Source organism: Schistocerca piceifrons, chromosome 8, assembly GCF_021461385.2.
Source record: "Schistocerca piceifrons isolate TAMUIC-IGC-003096 chromosome 8, iqSchPice1.1, whole genome shotgun sequence".
Lineage (NCBI taxonomy): Eukaryota > Metazoa > Arthropoda > Insecta > Orthoptera > Acrididae > Schistocerca > Schistocerca piceifrons.
Window position 1 is genome coordinate 197384250 of NC_060145.1, and position 21202 is coordinate 197405451.

General features: G+C 42.8%; 1 protein-coding gene across 1 annotated transcript in view; it reads left to right on the forward strand.

The window, feature by feature from the left end:
* LOC124711853 (sodium-coupled monocarboxylate transporter 1-like) overlaps positions 1–21202 on the forward strand; it is a 213702-nt gene that overhangs the window by 173041 nt on the left and 19459 nt on the right. The window contains exon 14 of the mRNA XM_047242080.1: positions 12754–12988. Within this exon, the coding sequence (XP_047098036.1) occupies positions 12754–12988 (235 nt within the window). The remainder of the gene's footprint in view (positions 1–12753; positions 12989–21202) is intronic.

Sequence of the window (21202 nt, forward strand, 5' to 3'; positions counted from 1 at the left end):
CCTGGTGCTGCATCTCATGACAAGACATTGTAAAATACTGTAGGTAGTATTATATATTTCAATTTTAATTCATCACGAAATTACGACACAAAGTTAGTTACATCAAATAACGAAGTAATATGGGACAGAGGATGTCCCAGGAGGGATGATCAATATTCAGGGATATGACACGAACGATCCTCGAAGTGAAATATTCTAGTAAACCTGCGCTCTAAAACGCATACATTCAGAGTTACGAGCATTTCATAATCTTCGATACTTTGAAACAAATGTCTTCTACTACAAGCTTTTCGGCTTTCACGCTTTGACAGGTGGTGTTGTCGACCTAAACAAGAAAAACCTGTTCGCTAAAAATGAGCTTAAAAATGCATAACTTAGGAGCTATGAGTACTTGTTTACCTTCGTTCCTGTGAAACATACCTCTTCGCCTGAACAGCGGCTCCTAGCTCTCAAAGTACGTAGTTTAGAGCCCACATTTACTGGAGGATTTGTTTTTGTTTTGATCGACACTACCTCTTCTCAAAATATGGAGAGCAAATAGGTTGAAGTAAAAGGGAGTTTTCCACAGTATCGAAGATGAGTAAGTGCTCTTAGCTCTTAAGGTATGTATTTTAGAGCCAATGTTTACCAGACATTTTTGCTTCGAATGATCGTTGCTGTCGCACCCCTGAATATCGATCATTCCTCCTCGGCACCATATATACTGACGAAGGAGACTGGAAGAACCAGAATGAAGACGAGCATATAGCGTTAAGAGCAAATGATATGTTAGTAACAGGTCAGTACAGTGTCACAAAACTTTTTAACAGGCCTTTCATGATCGTTACTGAAAATATGGGGCTATCAGGCGAAGTAGATGTTGCCACGGAAGATTTCAGGCCAGCAATTATAACCAATGGTGTCCACAGTAAGTTATATAAAGTGAAACAGGTACAGTGTTTATAATGAAATACAACAAAATTGAAGAATGTCTTTTGAATTTTATAGTATTTTAAGTTATTTGTGTGATTAGTTATTTACGAGTATCACTGATTGAAATATGCTAGTATTAAGGCTCTGTAACAGATGGGCATAAAGTAATACTGCCTAACATCCACCTAATTTCACTTTTGCCAACGAAGTCAAAAATTTTCGAGAACGTAAAATACAATCTGTATCTTAACCAGTTGGCTTCAGTATTAAGGCTCTGTAACAGATGGGCATAAAGGAATACTGCCTAACATTCACCTAATTTCACTTTTGCCAACGAACTCAAAAATTTTCGAGAACGTAAAATACAAGCTGTATCTTAACCAGTTGGCTTCAAACAATACATGTTCAGATGCAATTTCCAATCGCTTCAAGTATTGCGTACGCTCGTTACACATAAACCAAATCCGAATTCTATGGTGTAACAGGAAACTTCGAAAAATGTCTCAAATCGGATATCTCTGATAGAAAACAAATGTTTTCAATAGGAAAGAATAGCGTCTTAAGCCATCAGTCATCATCTAACTGGGATTTATTACATCTAGGACCCCTACTTCATCTTGTGTATATTAATGACCTTTCAGCAATAACTATCAGAAACAATTTTTTTTTTTTGCTTGCAGATGATACAAAAATGCAATTAACAGTAAATGAAGCATAATTTTAGGAAAGTTGTTTTGGTTGAATTTTAATGGAGTTTAATAATTGGGTCCTAGCCAGTTCTTTGCCACTAAACTTTGAAAAAAAAACATGCTATGGGGTAAGGTGGTAAAATTTCGTTACAGGTAAAATTCCGATCAACATAAGGTTTCGCGCCATTTGTCAGTCTCGTAGTGTTGGTAGCACTTGCCTTTGTGTGGCGTTGTAGTGCAGCAGGTTTCTACAGCTCTGTGCTACGGAGATATAAATTTTTTCCTGTTAAGAGGTAAGAGAAGCTACTTAGTCTAACGCGCTCTTATAAATTTTGCTAGTTTCCACGCGCTTGCAAATTCTATATTAGGTTAGAATCTTGTTTTCTGTTTTGGCGTGTTCTGAGGCACCTACAGAGAAAGCTTCTGTGGCATGTGCTGCCGTCTCTTGGCACAATCCCTTCCTATTTACTCGTGACTTCGCTCACGCCAATAGTACATTTTAGATCAAAAAATTGGCACAATTTCGATACCCTAGTACAATTTCGATCAATGAAGTTTTTTTATTTAGTCCGTCACGATTGTTTACCATAGACATATTATACACAATTATTGCAAATAAATTCCGTATATTTAAACATTTTCCTACGCGATTTTTTAAAGCCACCTCTTATTTCCTAGATAGCACGAAAACGAGCAGAAAAGAAAATCTACAATAAACGTAGTCCAGCTGCTTTAGATGAGGCAATAAAGAGTGTAATGAGTAGACATTTGAGGCTTCGAGCTGCTTCTGAATTATATGACATTCCTTTCAGCACCCTACATGGTAAAGTGCAAACAAAAATGAAAATGCAAGCTGGATTAACTCCAACTAGTCCTATAGCAAACAGCATTGGTCATCCAATGGAAGATGCTTTGGTCCAGAGAGCTTTATTTCTAGAACAGCGTGGGTTGGGTCTGTCGCCACTCCAGTTAAGAAAAGCTGCATTTCGGTTAACTGAGAAAAATAATTTGGAACATCCATGTAACTTAGAAAGCAAGGTTGCTGGAATCGATTGGTTTATAGCTTCTGTAAAGTTTGGAAGGTAGGAGACGAGGTAGTGGTAGAAGTAAAGCTGTGAGGACAGGCCGTGAGTCGTGCTTGGGTAGCTCAGTTGGTAGAGCACTTGCCCGCGAAAGGCAAAGGTCCCGAGTTCGAGTCTCGGTCCGGCACACAGTTTTAATCTGCCATGAAGTTTCATTTGTTAAGAGACACACTCACCTTAGCCTGAGAAAAACCAAGTGTCTTTCCCGATCCAGAGCTGAAAGCTTCAATAAAGCAGAAGCAAGTAATTATTTTCAGAATTTAGAAACAGTCTTAAAGGAATATGATTTCTTTGATAAACCATAGTGTATTTATAATATGTATGAATTCGGCTTTCCTCTGAACAAGAGACCCACAATAATAGTAAATCGTAAAGGAAAGCGAGAAGTTGTTTCACTAACAAACGTGGAAAGAGGACAAAATGTGACTGTTGCTGCATTAATGAATGCAAGTGGTACGTATTTACCACCAATGGTAATTTTTAAAGGAGTGAGGAAACGCCCTGAATTTCATGATGGCTTACCTCCTGGTTCCATTGCGGACATGAGTGAATGGGAATGCACTAATGAAGAATTGTTCATGGTCTGGCTTCGACACTTCAAGAAATAAAAAATAATGGGTAGCCCTCTTACACTTCTTATTATTGACATTGACAGCCACACCAGCTTAGATGCTGTAGAATATTGTCAGAGAAATGGGATAGAACTTTTGGGATTGCCTCCGCACAGTACACATGCACTGCTACACTTAGATAGGACTTTCTTCAAGTCCCTAAAGGCTCATCCTCACAGAAATGCAAATGAGTGGATTCATCGCAATCCCAACGAAAGCATTGCAAAACAACGATTCAACTACTATTTTCTGTTGTGCCTGGAGCAAATCTGCGTCCGTTGGGTGCGCAATCAAAGGGCTCCAATGTACAGGAATTTTGCAAAGACATTGTTCCCGAGGCGAAATTTACACCTTCAACGTTATTCGAGGTTCCTGCTCCTTCAGTCTCTCAGGCTACTAACAGCATTATGGGAGATGAACCCTTACCTTCAAAAGATGTAACTGAATAACACGACAAACCCGTAACGCCAGGATCCAGTACCATTCCTCGACACGATGCTGTCAAGGACATTTTGCCAAGTCCAGAGAAAAAATTATCATCTCGGAAGAGGAAAAAACAGTTATCAGCTAGACTCACATCAGATGAAAACCTGAAAAAACCTCTGCAACAAGACAAAACTTTTTCAACAGAGCAAAAGGAAAGCAATGAACAAATGCAACAAGTACAATAAACCAAATTGTACGTCTGTGAGTAATGATGAAAGAAGTGTACCAAGCTTCAAATCACCAGCAAACAACGAGAATAATTGTGGATTTTGTTTATTGAATTATTATAGTGCAGAATCAGTACCTAAGGGTGATTGGATTCGCTGCCAAAAATGCAATGTCTGGTACCACGAAGTACGCATTGGTTCCCGAGGGAAAAAGAGCTTGTTATGTGGAAGATACCAGTGGTCAAAATTGTACCAGGAAGTGATCACAATTGTACCTAGTGTGGTATATTTTCGATCGATTTTTCTCTATTCTGTAACCTTTTTTACGTTTATACCAACATTTGTAATTGTGTAATATTTGTGTTACATATTCATCAAACATCCAAGAACAAGTGCCATAGTTAAAATTATTTCTTTTCTCAATATATTTCCAGTTACAATAACATTTGTCCGAAATGATCGCAATTGTACCAGCTTACCCTACGCACTTTGGAAAATGTATGCGGTTTTCACCAATATATGGCAAATATCTGGTAATAAATTCAACTGGGAGGAGCATACCAGAGACGTGCCGAAGCACCAAAACAAATATTAATTTCCAAAGCAGATGTTACCAAACACAGGTGATATAAAAAAAAGCTAGCCTAGTTCTGGTATTTTCATTCCATAACGTCATGCAGGTCCATTTTTTAGAGTAACTCATCAGCCAAACTTATTGTTCCAAGTCCAAGAGCGCTTAATATGATTATTTGAGGCGTTAACTCAAGAACGTCACTCAGAGGTGTGTTCAAAGAAGTGGTTATCTAACTACTACTACCCAATACATTTATTCCTCCGGGAATGAATAGTGTATACCGTTCCCAAACCAACAGCTCAGAACATGACTCAAGACTGTTCTTTCTGTGGTTCTACATTTCGTTGTGAACCTCTTCAGAAATTCTTGACCAGTTACCACGATCCAAGTCTCGAGCCTTCCATCAACTACAGCCCATTTTCTGCAGGTCCTCCATGACTCCATCCATTCATCTGGTTCTCAGTCGATCCCGCCGTCCTCTTTCACCACTGGATTTCCATCCAACGTCATCTTTTCTAATTCTGTATCGCTCATGCCTTCTACGCGTCGCACCAATCTCAGTTTTCCCGATTTCACTATTCTAATAGATGGATCTTTATATACATGTACGGCTTATGACTATAGCGCCTCCATCTAACTCTTTCACAGGTTGCGCCATTGATTCTTCAAACTACGTTTCCCCCAAAGATATGTAGCATTCCTGTGTCTTTTCAAGTTAATGACCATGTTCTGGGGCTCATGTAAGCACTGTTCTCATAAGTGTTTTATGAATAGTTAATTTAATGATACGACTTAACAGCCTCAGGGAAAATAGTTTTATTGCGAAATAAGCTATTTTATCTGCTATCAATTTAGTTTAATTTGATAAGAGATGTCGTCTGAGTGCTTGACGTTGGATCCCAGAAGTTGAAACTATTCAAATCTCTCGTAACCGCAATGCCTAAAGTTGCTGATGATGATCTGTTCTCCTTATGTGTTTTTCCAGCAGCCATGTTCTTTTTTTTTTCTTCTCCTTTCTTTTTATCTCTTCTGATTGATATTTGGACACATGTTCCTAGTGGCTCGCTCAAGTGCTATGTATTTCTCCTTCACTGTCTTCCTAGTTTTGGCAACTTTGAGTCAATTGCATAAGCGAGTATCTGCACTGATTCTTAAAAAATAATTCTCCTGCTTAGCAGGTTTGCATACCTCAAAATATTCTTCAAAGCTGAATTAAACAGGAGACACGCTAACGAATCTTGCACCATCCTGTATATCTAGTGGATCAGACACCATACCTCCCGTCCTTAAACTACTACACACCTCATTCGTTCTCATTTTCACAAGCTTTAACAGTTTTCTAGGAGATTCTATTTCAGTCAACGCACGGTACAGCCTTCGTCTGTGCTGCAAAATGCTGCTTCGTGGTCTATAAAGAGGTATTGCTAAACCCTAGTTCCATTGCCTTTTTTTTAAATTGCGCCAGGATCAATGTTTGATCTACAGTTGAGTTCCCTGGTATTAACCCACATGGGTATGACCCATTCTCTCTCTGAATAATTGAAAAAGGACGGTAAAACAATATTTCAGAAAATACTTCAGATCCCGGGTTTAGCAGCGTAATTCCTCGTCAGATATCACACTCCAAACTATCTCCTTTCTTGTATATAGGCAATATCATTTTTTTGCCTTCTATGCTGGGTCATATTATCCAATACAGAAGTTGTCATCTAGCAGAGAACTTATTCTGACTGTTTGCATTGTGTGAGAATTAACTTCTTAAAGATTTTAGTGTCACTGTCTTTGGTCCAGAAAGCGGTCCATTATTCAGGAACACATATATCAATAAATTGCCAGCAGCCATAAAATGTTTAACTGCTGACAAAGTTCACCTTAAGAATGGCCTAAAGGATTGCAGGGCTAGCTGGAATTTCAAAGCCACTCCACATTTACTTAAATTCCCGTAACAGGAAAACATACCAGCCGCTGTGGCCGATTGGTTCTAGGCGCTTCAGTCTGGAACCGCGAGACCGCTTCGGTAGCAGGTTTGAATCCTGCCTCGGGCATGGATGTGTGTGATGTCCTTAGGTTAGTTCTAAGTTCTAGGGGACTGATGATCTCAGATGTTAAGTCCCATAATGCTCCGAGCCATTTGAACAAAGAAAACATGGTGCCGCGGCCATAAAAGCTGGACTGTGGAGGAACGGAAGAAAGTTATTTCGTTGGATTTGTTCCACACTGTTTTCAAAGTAGAAAGTGTGAAACATTTCGCTGGTTCAGTGACGATTTGAGCAGCTATATCGTGGTATTCCGTGCACCCTGTGTTTACCCTACAAGGCTACATTACTGCCAAGGATTATGTGACAATTTTGCCTGAGCAGGTCCACGCCATGTTACAGTGTCTGTTCCCCAGTCGTAACGCTGTGTTCCAAGACAACAGGCCCTTTTTCCACACAGATCGCATCGTCCAGGGTTACTTTTTCAAGCACAAAGATGAACTGTCACATTTCCCCTGGCCACCCCAACCATCTTATAACTACTGAGGCTCATGATAGCTATCCATCATCCTTACCTGAATTTGCCACTACTATGCAGGAAGAACTGTATAAGATTTCCTTTAAAACCATGCGAGACCTGTATTCATGTATTGGGAGACGAGTGGAAGCTTGTTTTAATACCAATGGCATTCTTGCACCATAATACGTGAGGTAATGTGTTGCGTGTGTGATGTTTCCACATTTCTGTCCACCCTGTGTAACGGTCCAGAACGTATGAAGTTTCGAACGGAGCTATGTCGCTTTAGGATCATGTAGTTGCGACTTGGATATTCGCCAACAACGGAATTAGAGTCGCAAAACATAAACAATAGTAAATCAGATCGCCCCATTTCCAGAGTACTATTTTTAATCTGTAATTTCTTATCAGAACTACAAAGGAGGCATATCACTGCATTTCTCTCACCGTTCCTCAGAAGCGGCTTCTAATGAAAGTGCTTGTGCTTGCCTATGGACGATCGTCTACGTTGTGCCACTAGATTCATGATTTCCTGCAAGAAAGGTAACTGTTCGTAGTAATGGATGGGAAGTCATCTCTTAAAACCGAAGTGATGTCCAGGGTTCCAGGGTTCCACATCGAACTGTCTAAGGCCCTCGCTGTTCCTAATCTGTATAAAAACCTTCAGAGACAATCTGAAGAACCCTCTCATATGATGTTACTGTCGTTTACACTCTAGTGAGATATCTAGAATATCAAAACTAATTGCAAAATGATTTAGACAACACTCAGCACTTTGTAATTTACAGGCAATCTCAACTGAATCCCCACGTGGTCAGAGGGCCTTAGTCATTCCAACATCGTTTCGAGAAAATCAATAAAATCGAAATTATGCTTAAACCAATCTTCCTTTTCTCCTGAAGAAAATATCAGTAATGCATAATATCGATGTAAATACACATATCAGAAAAAGTTTGGCATCACCTCGGTTCCGAGAGTTCCGGAATCTGTACAAAAAATTTATTTAGATTATGCTGGAATTCCTGTGACGTCAATAACATTCTCGGTACAACACGATTATTGTCGAAATATAAGTAGAATTCATTGACCGATGAAGGAGCTCTTTGCAGAAACTTGTACAGGAAAGTGCATACTTTGTTGAGACATTGTTTTCCATTTCCTTCATTATACATCCTGTTTTATTATTTTTTTAACGTCATGAATATAAAATATATGACCTGTCAACTGACACATAATATCTATCCTGGGCAAGAGTCTGTGGAATTTGCACATTTTGCATGGACTAGTAGCATGCACACAGGGCCCGTCTATCCTTTTAGCTTCTTCTATAAGCTTAGTATAAAATTTTTGCGAACTTCTCTTGTGAACCATGGTGAGGGCTTCTCGTTTTCACCTTCTGCTCTTCACTTGTGCAGCAGGTGTCTTTTTCAGGGCGTCGGAAATACAAATTTAAATTTTCCTTGTAAAATTTTGCATGTGACATTTATCTGCGGTCTTAGTTCTTAAACAACTCTAGAACACTAAGTATGGCATATTAACGTTTTATGTCCTTGCCTGCTTAATGACTTCCTTTTAGTGGAAAACTTTCAGTGTTTCGTCAGGTAGGCTGCTCCTCTTGTTTCTGATGGACGGGCTCCATTGACATGACAGATGAGCTTCGGTCACTGAAATTCTTATACCAAATAGTATGGTTTCTGTAGCATCTTTTCTAGTATAACAAAGCATTTAACTGAGTGCCTGCTAGCATTATGGGATGCGACTACCATTCAGCAACACGTCATTGTGCTTACCTTCATGTTGGATATTTGCTGGCTGAGGCTCTTTTAGCCGGTGGTGATTCAATTGGGATTTCAATATTTGTTCGAGTCACAAATGATCCTTTTCCAGTTGGAAGCTATGGAGCGTCGACAACCTTTCACGTGTATGTTATTTTGGTTTCCAGAACAAAGACTGGTTTGATGCAGCTCTCCATGCTACTCTATCCCGTGCAAGCCTCTCCATCTCCAAATAATTACTGCAACCAACATCCTTCTGAATCTGCTTACTGCGTTCATCTCTTTGTCTCCTTCTACGAACCCTCCCCCCCCCCCTCCCACCACCACAAACACACAATTCTCTCCATCACTAAGTTGGTGATCCCCTGATGTTACGTATATGTCCTATCAACCGATCTCTTCTTCTGACGAGATTAAGCCACTGACTTCTTTTATGCCAATTTCTTTTTAGGACCTCCTCGTTAGTTACATGCTCTACCCATCCAATCTTTAGCATTCTTCTTGTAAGGTTTTGAGGTCAGAACAACAACTGTGTAAGCTGTAAATAATTTTGGTTTAATGTTGCAATCTTATCACAGAAGTACACGCAATTACACAGTTTACAATGTGACAATGTTACGACAGTTGTCAAACGAACGCATCTCGTCCTCAGAAAGTGAAATAATCCTAAACACAACGATGGTAAATTTTAACTAGAAGTTTCTTTACAGAATTATTCTATGATGTTGGCCAGTACTACGATAAATCGTCCGATTCCGGTTCAAAGTTTGGAACTACACTCCTGGAAATGGAAAAAAGAACACATTGACACCGGTGTGTCAGACCCACCATACTTGCTCCGGACACTGCGAGAGAGCTGTACAAGCAATGATCACACGCACGGCACAGCGGACACACCAGGAACAGCGGTGTTGGCCGTCGAATGGCGCTAGCTGCGCAGCATTTGTGCACCGCCGCCGTCAGTGTCAGCCAGTTTTCCATGGCATACGGAGCTCCATCGCAGTCTTTAACACTGGTAGCATGCCGCGACAGCGTGGACGTGAACCGTATGTGCAGTTGACGGACTTTGAGCGAGGGCGTATAGTGGGCATGCGTGAGGCCGGGTGGACGTACCGCCGAATTGCTCAACACGTGGGGCGTGAGGTCTCCACAGTACATCGATGTTGTCGCCAGTGGTCGGCGGAAGGTGCACGTGCCCGTCGACCTGGGACCGGACCGCAGCGACGCACGGATGCACGCCAAGACCGTAGGATCCTACGCAGTGCCGTAGGGGACCGCACCGCCACTTCCCAGCAAATTAGGGACACTGTTGCTCCTGGGGTATCGGCGAGGACCATTCGCAACCGTCTCCATGAAGCTGGGCTACGGTCCCGCACACCGTTAGGCCGTCTTCCGCTCACGCCCCAACATCGTGCAGCCCGCCTCCAGTGGTGTCGCGACAGGCGTGAATGGAGGGACGAATGGAGACGTGTCGTCTTCAGCGATGAGAGTCGCTTCTGCCTTGGTGCCAATGATGGTCGTATGCGTGTTTGGCGCCGTGCAGGTGAGCGCCACTATCAGGACTGCATACGACCGAGGCACACAGGGCCAACACCCGGCATCATGGTGTGGGGAGCGATCTCCTACACTGGCCGTACACCTCCGGAGATCGTCGAGGGGACACTGAATAGTGCACGGTACATCCAAACCGTCATCGAACCCATCGTTCTACCATTCCTAGACCGGCAAGGGAACTTGCTGTTCCAACAGGACAATGCACGTCCGCATGTATCCCGTGCCACCCAACGTGCTCTAGAAGGTGTAAGTCAACTACCCTGGCCAGCAAGATCTCCGGATCTGTCCCCCATTGAGCATGTTTGGGACTGGATGAAGCGTCGCCTCACGCGGTCTGCACGTCCAGCACGAACGCTGGTCCAACTGAGGCGCCAGGTGGAAATGGCATGGCAAGCCGTTCCACAGGACTACATCCAGCATCTCTACGATCGTCTCCATGGGAGAATAGCAGCCTGCATTGCTGCGAAAGGTGGATATACACTGTACTAGTGCCGACATTGTGCATGCTCTGTTGCCTGTGTCTATGTGCCTGTGGTTCTGTCAGTGTGATCATGTGATGTATCTGACCCCAGGAATGTGTCAATAAAGTTTCCCCTTCCTGGGACAATGAATTCACGGTGTTCTTATTTCAATTTCCAGGAGTGTATTTAGGATGACAATCAAGTCCATGGAAGATGGTTAGTTTTGTGACAAGTTGAGCAAAAGATTACCCAGGGTCGCTCTTAGTTTACAGTGGATGCAAGGTGGTGAACCAACAAGTTTATATCTCTGCTCACAGTATTTACCTTAGCTACGATGATCCGTCATATGCATGGCTAGTTCGTTTCCGCCAATCGGACATTTTGTGCCCTCCCCAAAGGCCTAAAAGCTACATGTGTACATCACATGTGTACCATTCGCTGTTTACGTGATCTTCTGCGACACTGGTTTTGTTCGTATCCATTTGGAATTCCGAAACGCAGTTTTCTAAAGCTTCTTTTTGTCCTACTTCTGGTGGCCCATTACTTGCTCTCCAGTATGCGTCACCTGTCCGGTCGCTGACTCCTGCCACAGGACGCCCCCTAACAGCTTCTCGTGGCGTCTCCCATGGTGCAGCCTCTGCGTCTGCTCGCACTTGCTTCCATACAAAACGTTTCCTCTTGCTGCTTGTTTCACCTTCTGCTTATTGACTTGCATATGCTCATTGATATACATTATATAGGAGCGGTGTGTTAATACTGTCGATTGTCATCCCGTTTGCATTACATACTTATAGGCAAATCTGATCATTACCGCCGAAGTAAGTTGGTGTCATATTCACCTTCCTGTTACGATGTATAAAACTCTTATGTAAGGTGCGAAATTGACCTTCATTAATTCAGCCATCTTACACTCTGTGGCATCACATTTAAAAAGTTTTTATTCTTTTTTTAACATTTCCGTCAATGGCTGCACTCCACTCAAATACTTTCAGAAAACACTTTCTACCACTTAAATTTACAGTAGATGTTACGAAATTTCTCTTCTTCAAAAACACTTTTCTGTCCATTGCCAGTCTACATTTTATATCCTCTCTGTCTTGGTCATCATCAGTTATTTTGCTTCCCAAGTAGCAAACCTCATCTACTACTTTAAGTGTATCGTTGCCTAAGGTAGTTCCCGATTACATTTCATTATCCTTGTTTTGCTTTTGTTAATGTTTATCTTGTATCATCTTTTCAAGACAGTGTCCATTCCGTTCAACTGCTCTTCCAAGTCATTTGCTGTCTCTGATGGAATTACAACGTCATCGGAGAACCTCAAATTTCTTCTTCAAGGACTTCAATTCCTTCCCCACATTTTTCTTTGGTTTCCTTTACTGCTTGTTCAATGTGCAGATTGAATAATATCGGGGATAAGCTGTAACCGTGTCTCTCGCTTTTCAACCATTGCTTCCCTTTCATGCCCCTTGACGTTTATAAATGCCGTCTGGTTTCTGTACAAATTGCAAATAGCCTTTCACTCCCTGTATTTTTCTCCTGCTACCTTCCGAATGTCAAAATAAATTTTCCAGTCAACACTGTAAAAATATATCTCAAAGTCCACAGATATATAAACCTAGGTTTGCCTTTTCTTAACCCACCTTAAGGGACGTCATAGGTAAGTATTGCCTCGTGTGTTCCTAAGCTATTCGCTGAAGTCGGCTTCTACTAATTTCTCCATTCTTTTCTAAAGAATTCGTGTTAGCATTCTGAAAACCATGATTTATTAAACTAGCAGTTCAGTAATACTGTCAGTTCTTGAAGTCTGAGAGTATTTCGCATGTCTAATATATCTTGTGCACCAGGTGGAATATTTCTGTCACGCGCGTCAAGACTTCAAAATGTGTTCCAAATTGACCGCCTCCTTCAGGATCGATTACTCTAATCTGTGACTCTTTTTCTCGTTGCAGCGAGGTGCCGTACATCTTCCGTGTGTCGTACCTCTGGTATATGGTGATGGGCCTGGTGGTGACGCTGGTATCGGCGTTGCTGATCAGCTTTGTGACAGGGCGACGTGACCCTGCGACGCTGGACCCCCGCCTGGTGACGCCCATGATGCGTTGGTTGCTGCCCAAAGACAGCAAGAAGGCTGCGGCGCTGGCGGAGCGCATCAGAGGCACGGTGCCCACGTACGAAGGCTACAAGGTATGACTTGCCTGGCACTGCTTAACCACTGAGGCGGCGAGGGCGCTATTTCTCATGACGTAGATATCGCACAAGGCGGCTACACAAGCACTCTACTTCAAAACATCATTCGCATTGGAAAAAATATCGCAAATATTAGTATGTTAATCATTGTTTTCCACACAAAAACGCCATGACGTTATGAACTATACATTTAGCACTATTTTTCGAAAAATTCGCCCCCGACACTGAGACATTTTTCCCGGCATGTAATCAGTTTGAAGAAACAAATCTGTTATAGCTGCGTACCCTGCGATGCAAGGAACAGTTTCTCAGTCTAGTCCATCGTAGCCTTGGTTTGCAGGTAACATCCTGAGAGTCATTAGATGCAGGGAACAGTGAAAGTAGATGGGGATTGTTCGGTGTTGTAGATTGTATGATCCAATCTCCACAACCCCAAACGATGACTCTGATCCAGTGTAAGCCTTACTCTGTGCGGTTTTTCTTTGTAGTCCAAGACTACTACATCTTCACTCGGTAGCTCTGGTCTCTTCCGTCGAATGGTAGACCTAAGTATGGGGAGGGCGTCGCAGTAGCATTTCACACTGATGGTCCCTTGCTGGAAGGAATCTAAGAGGATCACATCGTTTGCATACCAGAACACTATGGCCATAAACTTTCCTGTGGAGGGCGGCACTTTCAGTTTTTTCGTCACTGGTGGACTGGGATGCTTCCACGTCATTCAGGCGGTCTTGGATGGGTGTATGATACCTAACATTTGACGAGACATGAACTCTTCGCAATACATGTGTGTTTATGGATGATGGACACGTTAGTCCCGTGTGCCCATTCATACTGGTTAATGGCACCTTGGCGTGACACTGGCAGAGCACGTCCATCTGTCATCATGGTGTGCCAAGAAAGCACACAAGCACAAATGATGGTGTCGTAGCAGTGAGGCTCCAAGTGCAAGTGCAAGTGGGTTGAATGGCTCCATCTGGCCACCCTATATCACGGCAGCAGAGGGCGCTTGTGACACAAAACAGCTCGAGGCACGGCTCAGTTGCCTCGTACCATTTGGCCCACCAGGCCACACACAACTGCTGCCAGCATCAGACGCCAACATTAACACCCATGAGGTGATATCGAGATTGAAATGATACTGTGCAGTCTGGAACTGGTGGTTTAACAAGATAGTCAATGTGCAATGTGGCTTTCATCAGACCAGGAATCTATGCAAGTAGCTCTGTCGTGAAGCCTTTTTTCATCCTGATAGATGGGAGGAGGCGCGGCATACTCATCACGAAGATGTAGAAGAAAGAACCACATTAGGTTACCAGGAATGTTGAAATAATCGTCCCGGTTGTAGTTCATGGTAAATTAAACGAGTGAGCCCAGTTTATGGTACACCATAAAACTTCTAGGCTCATCGAACCATTAATTCACTTGATGCCTTGCATAATTTGAACAGAGGCCAAATCGCGACTAGTCAGATCACATGACACTAATCCAATTTATGTGCTGCTTGGACCATTAAAGGCGTTCAGCTTTATAAACCACTGTGAAAGATGGCCTTCTGTGAGGCAAACGAGTCTAAAAGTCCAGAATCCGCAATACCCTTCGGAATGCTTGCTCATAAACTGCTTGAGAGGGAGCTGAGTTCATTGACTGCAGCAGGCTCTGTCGTGTGTTCAAGCGAGTGTCGTTGATTAGGTGTATATCCTCTCTATTATGATCTGTTTACGGACTCTGTTATTACAGTGTTACATGGCTGCGGCTGGTGGACCATTCATTGTAGAGACATTGCATAATGTGAGTTGATACGCCAACAAATGTTAAAACTTAATTCCCAATGTCGTCATTTCCAAAGAAATTGTTCAAATGTGTGTGAAATCTTATGGGACTTAGCTGCTAAGGTCATCAGTCCGTAAGTTGACACACTATTTAACCTAAATTTTCCTAAGGACGAACACACACACCCATGCCCGAGGGAGGACTCGAACCTCCGCCGGGACCAGCCACACAGTCCATGATCGCAGAGCCTTAGACCGCTCGGCTAATTCCGTGCGGCGGTCATTTGCACGCCCAAACACTGGCATCCAAACACGCCAAACATGCCATTCTGTCACGTCGTCATGAAGATCCATCTCATTTCACTTATTCCACGTGCCCAACTTGCACATACACAGCACTTCACTGCCATTACAAATGCTCAGCATGTTCCATCTATCATATCTGAAACATTCTACTATGCTATAGAAAGTGTCAACAGGTTGCTTCTGACATGGAATAGTGTAAGGATAGTATTCCATATGTCGTTAGTGAACAAAAGTACGGTTTGTAAGCTGACTTGCTGACTTTTTTATCATCACCGTCAACAGTCGCTCACAGAGAAAATGGTGCAAAGTAAAGTTTTCTACGAGATTTTTAATTTGTGACAATCAATCTGAGTTCTTATCGATATATATGAGGTGTGTTCAAGTAATAACCAGAATTTTTTGGAAGAATTTTATTTATTCATCAACATCAACGTTATCCACTTCCATTTAGTTCCAATTAGATATTGCACCCTTGTGCCAGCTTGCTTTCCAGACACCGAAATATTTCTGAAACTTAGTCTTGCGTATAGCTTTTAACTCTCTCAGTGATGCTTTCCCAATTCTTTGATCGATTTTGCTACAAAATAATTATTGGTCGATCTACGGAAACATGTAACATTTTCAACAGCTGACAACCAAATAAATATCCGATATGGGCACGACTATACAGACGCTTCTCAGACGTGCTCATTAACACAACAACGAAAAAATTCCACAATCAAGCTAAATTCTTGTCAGTTATTGAACACAAACCTCATACTCTCGAGAAGCAAGAATAACACTGGTATGTGTTTCTCTTACAACTCACTCTTTTCTTGTTGGTCATGTTATCACCTATAGCTACATTACGTCCAGGAACGGTTGCGATTGTTTTGAGAATTGTAGCCCCCTGGTAGGTCCGGTGTGCACTAAACAAACGGAGCGATCCCTAGGGTAGTGAAGTGGAATGCAGAAGGGGATTTTGTTGGCTGTAGGATGAGTGATGGATCAACAGTCAATGACCAACAGGAAACGAAAATTGGTAACCCACAATACTGTCAGAATAGAATTTCCGTCCCTGAAGATCGGAAAGATAACATGTTAATATGATATTAGTGAACAGCAGAAGCATCCATGGTAAAGTTTCAGAATTATTACCGCTTTTGAAGGGTAATAATGCACACATAGTATAAGCACGAGAAATCTGCCTTAAACCAATAGTGAATAAAAACAACATTATAATTTCATAATGGAATGTACTTCACAATTATAGACTAGACAATAACCTCGGTAATATCTAGCGAGGCATAGGAGAACTCTAATGGCGAATAATCTGGGTATGGGTGCGAGGTGCCAGGGTAGAGAAGAGCTTGTACCTCTTTAATTCTGACGAATGAGAACGAGACATCCACTCGACCCCCTCCTTACTTACCACCTAATTAATTATGCACACAATGGTAACAACAGGAAGTGATGGCGGACCCTGCTAGGTGGTAAAATAAGCAGGGCACACTCACAATAATTTAATAAAAATCGTACTATACTCAGAGAGAAAAAAAGAGAAACTTACCATAACAAACAAGAGGATATGGGATTCTGCATATATCAACGAAATGATATGCGGATTAAATATTACAATGAGATTTATTATACATCAGAACATAAAGGCACATGAGTATCGACACAAAGGATAGGGTATACTGAACTATTATGAGAATAAGAGTTGGCTCGAGAACAAGGGGCACCTACTCTCTATGATGCAATAGATTGACGATAATGACTGGAGGTCCTAATGAAACAAATATTACTCTCCCGACTATATTGCAGTATCGCGATTAGTAGTGAGAGCTCAAATTGGATCTCATCTAGAAACAAGCAAGGTGGACTTGTAGCAAAGCTAGCGCGTGTGCTGCTGAGGATTTTATTATAAAAATGATAGGTTCTTCAATGCTGAAGCCACAAAATACTGTACCAGACCTGAAATCTGCAGCACGTCGTCGGTAGGCAGCGTTCTGATGATGTAGGCGCTGACTTCTGCTGTGCAGCAACTCTGTTTCAACCCCTTACCTCGAAGGCTGTCCGAGAATTCTAAGTTATGCCAAAAAAGTGCGACTAAGTCGCAAGACTGTCCGACCCTGATGAAGACCAGATCCCGAGTGTCCCTCGCCCGCACAATTCAAGAACGAAGCCAACATTGCTCAACTTCCTACTTACCTCGAAAACCGCGAATCATCATTCCCCCACACTCTCTCAGAACATCATTCACGCCTGTAGCAACCGTTCCCTCCAATATCGAGCATGGCTTTATGATGTCAACTAGCCTCAGTTTAAGTTAACCAATCACGCCTCTGCTATTCAGCTGAGGGCACTGAACTTGCCATTTGACCGGCTATGTAAACAACATGCCTAGGCCACCGGCCATCTGGCGCCAGACAGTCTCGCACAGCAGGGAACGGTCCACAAGTATTCTCAGAATCATGAGGACAATGTAGTCAGTCGGCGCCAGCAGTATTTGTTCCGGATGCTCCAGAATGGTAAACACATAAACTGCGCCGACGCTCAGACGTCTCGCAGGTCGTTTTGCCCTTCATACAATAGGTGAAACTCTACCGACGTCAGTTGTTCTGCCAGGCGCTTTAGCCCATTGATGTATGACCCTTTCAGTATCCACAGAAGTGCAGTCCCCAACCGGAAACACAGTGTGCCTTGTCCACCGGTGCTCGCTTCACACAGGCCACCCAGGGAAGTAACCCAACATGCATAGGAATTAAGTAAAAAGTATTTTGAGCTCTCAGTACAAATACTTATTTGGCCTGTTACCCCGCTCAATGACATAAAACATTATTAAAATTGATGAAAATGAGAGGCGACATGCAAAAGAGGGCATGGAACCTCTCATGGGTAAGCATGAAATATGTATCAAATGGGATAATTATGTGCTTTTGTGGACCACCTGCCTCAGCATCTGTAGTGGCAGAGCACTTCAGACAATATTTGTTGATTATTGCAGCGATCCATGTGAGATTTCTTTGGATTTCTTATCTGAAAATTACTTGGAGCAGATAGTGATCTGATTAATGAGAATAATCTCTCAGATCTTCTTGTAACTACCCGTTAAAGTAGCTAAGAGCGCTAACGCGCAGCTTCATGGACTCTGGTAGGCTCGCCGGCCTCGTACCGAATCCCCCTGGCGGATTAACGACAAGGGCCTATCTGCCAGCCAGCCTGGATGTAGTTTTTAGGCGGTTTTCCACATCCTGTTAGGTGAATACAGGGGTTGGTCCCCACGTTCCGCCTCAGTTACATGACTCGCAGACATTAGAAAACGTTCGCACTCCTACATGGCTTACACTAGACGCAGACATCTAGTGTACACTAATTCTGTCCTGGGGGGTTCGTGGTGGCAGCAGGAAGGGCATCCGGCCACCCTCTGCAATTTACACTGCCACATCAATAGTAACACGGCCAACCCCACGTTGGAGTGAGACAAAGGCCCCGAGAAAGAATGAAAGAAATCTTCTTGTAACTACCTTTAGAGAGCTTTTCGAATCAATTATCTTACAAGAAGGTATTATGGATCATAAGCATTTTGTAGCATTATTCTGTCAACTGAGGATACGAAAGCATAATCCTCAAACGTAATCAGCTTCGTCGAGAGAAGAAAACAGAATTAAAGCCAGTAACGAGCATAATGAATTCCCTACAGAAACTATAAGCTTTCGACTATTTCCGCCAATGTGTTCGTCAGAGCAACTGACTGTCAAAATTGCTGCTTTGGATGCCTTACCTAGCCCAGACATGGCTTCCCGTTGGTCGGTAGTTCCGTCATGCTGTCTCAGATGGTGTCAGCGTATGCTCTCGTGGAGCTAACACTCCCGCCATACCGTAAACATTGCGACTAGTATCTGGCTCTCCCGTGTGTCGAGAGCATGTGTCCATGCTCTGCTAAGAATATATCCACCGGTCACGGTTGAAGGTTTTCTCGCTTGTTCTTAATTCTACACCGCCTTTAATTACAGAAACCCGGTATGTTGGAGTTCCTACCAAAGCTAGCGAAGACCCGCTCCAGATGCTGCTTTGAAGCAGACCTATAAACCGCGTAAAAGCATCAACTACGACGAAGATAGAGCGATTGCCTCTTTGTGTTCGGGGCAACGGTCCTAGAGAGTCAATAAACAATTTGTCCATAGGTTGATACTCGCTAGACTGCAGAAACCACACCTAGGTCCTGTATCCGGTTTAGCCACCTTACGTGGCTCAAATTCTGCCACAAACATGCGAACATCGTTGTTCTCTAACCTTAAGTAACTTTTTGTGATACCGTAAATGCCCTCCGCAAAAGAATTGATGAAAGTATTCGAATACACTAGGGATTAAACTGCTAGGCACACACAACTTAGGTCTATTTTCATCACGGGCCAGAAAGCATAGAAAGTCCTTCTGCAAGGCGTATGCTGCAACAATCTCACTCTAATCTTACCTATTAAGAACAGACTGTAACTCAAAATCTACTCGCTGTTCCCCCTTAAGTCTGCCAAACAGGGACGGTATCTCCGTTAAGACTTCCATAGTACACACCACTTCTACTTGAGACTCAGGTTCTTGCTCAGCCTAAACCTAGACTCAACGCATCGGTATTTGGTTTTGCCCACACCTAACATGGAACACATCAAATTGAAAGGCGGAGATCGTCACAGCCCAACGTGCTATCTGCCTGGTCTCACGAGAACGAACTAATACCCAGCTGCAGGCCTGGTTGTCAGTTTCGAGGCGAAACCTACGATTTTCTACATAAAATTTACATTTTTCCAGGCGACCTAAGGCATTCAACTCATATACAGAATATTTCGATTCAGCGACCGATAACATCTGCGAAGCACACGCAAGAGTGTCTTTCCCCATTCTGTTCTTGCAACAATACAGCTACCACCCCCACATAGCACACATCGGTCTGAACAATAAACAGAAGGATGAAATCCAGAATCCTTGAGACTGGAGCGGGACTTAAGGCCTGCTTTTTACCCTTACAATGCTGCCTGCTGTGAGTCCCCCACACCTTTCCTACCCAACAGATTAACAGGTGTCACATCTGGGCAAAAAAAAATTACCATGGGCTTTTTATTCCGGGGAACCAGAACCTGATGGATGGCCTTAGTCCGATGTTTATCAACAGTAAGTCCCTTTTAGACACGATGTGGCCCAAGAAGGAAACCAAATCAATGTCACCTTGGTTGATTTCTTCACGAACCAGCTTACCTAAGACGTTCAAAAATGCTCCTCAAAACTGGCGGTGTATACACCTACGTCATCCAAGTAATTGTAAAGGAATCTGAAGTTTCCTAGGACTGAATCCAATATACGTGACAAAAGTCCGGCACCGGAGGCCAGCCCAAAGGGAATTCCATTAAATTGAAAGAGTTAGTAGTCGACACAAAACGCTGTAATCGGTTTAGTCTCTTCCGCAAGGGGAGTCTGATAACAGACCTAGTTTAAACCCGGGACCGTAAAAACCTTGCCTCCCGCAAATCCCGTAAAACAATTATGTAACTCTGGGAGTGGGACGGATTCCAAAACAATGCACAGTAGTCAACTACATGCCTAAATCCTTCACTATGTGGTGTAGGGACTAGACAAAAAGGGCTGCGTAAGGTGAGACGGAAAGTCGAATTACATCTTCCGCAAGCGGCTGATCAATAATCTCGGCAATATCTCCAATTTAGAAGGTCAAAACCGATACGGAGTCTGGCACACGGAGCTCTGACCAGTGATCCAAATATAATATTTGATTTTACTGGTTACCCATAACCGACCAGTAAATACTTCAGGAAATTCGTCCGATAGATCTGTCAGCTGAGAGGCTTGAGCCTCAGGTAAACGACAAACACGCGCCCAGCCTGAGCAAGCAAAACTGACCAACAGCATAATCTACCCAGACACTATGTTAATTGCAAAAAATCGCATCCTACATTAAGCTTAGTAGGCAACTTCTTCACAACTAACCACTTAAGGGGCCGTCTAGAACACTATCTACTCAACTTAAAGCGAACCTGGCCTGCTACATCGGGAGTCTGCTCATCAACAGAAAGACAACCGATAAATCAAACTTAGTCCAGGCAACTTGGATATTTACCTCTCCCTTTTATATCAGACATAATTA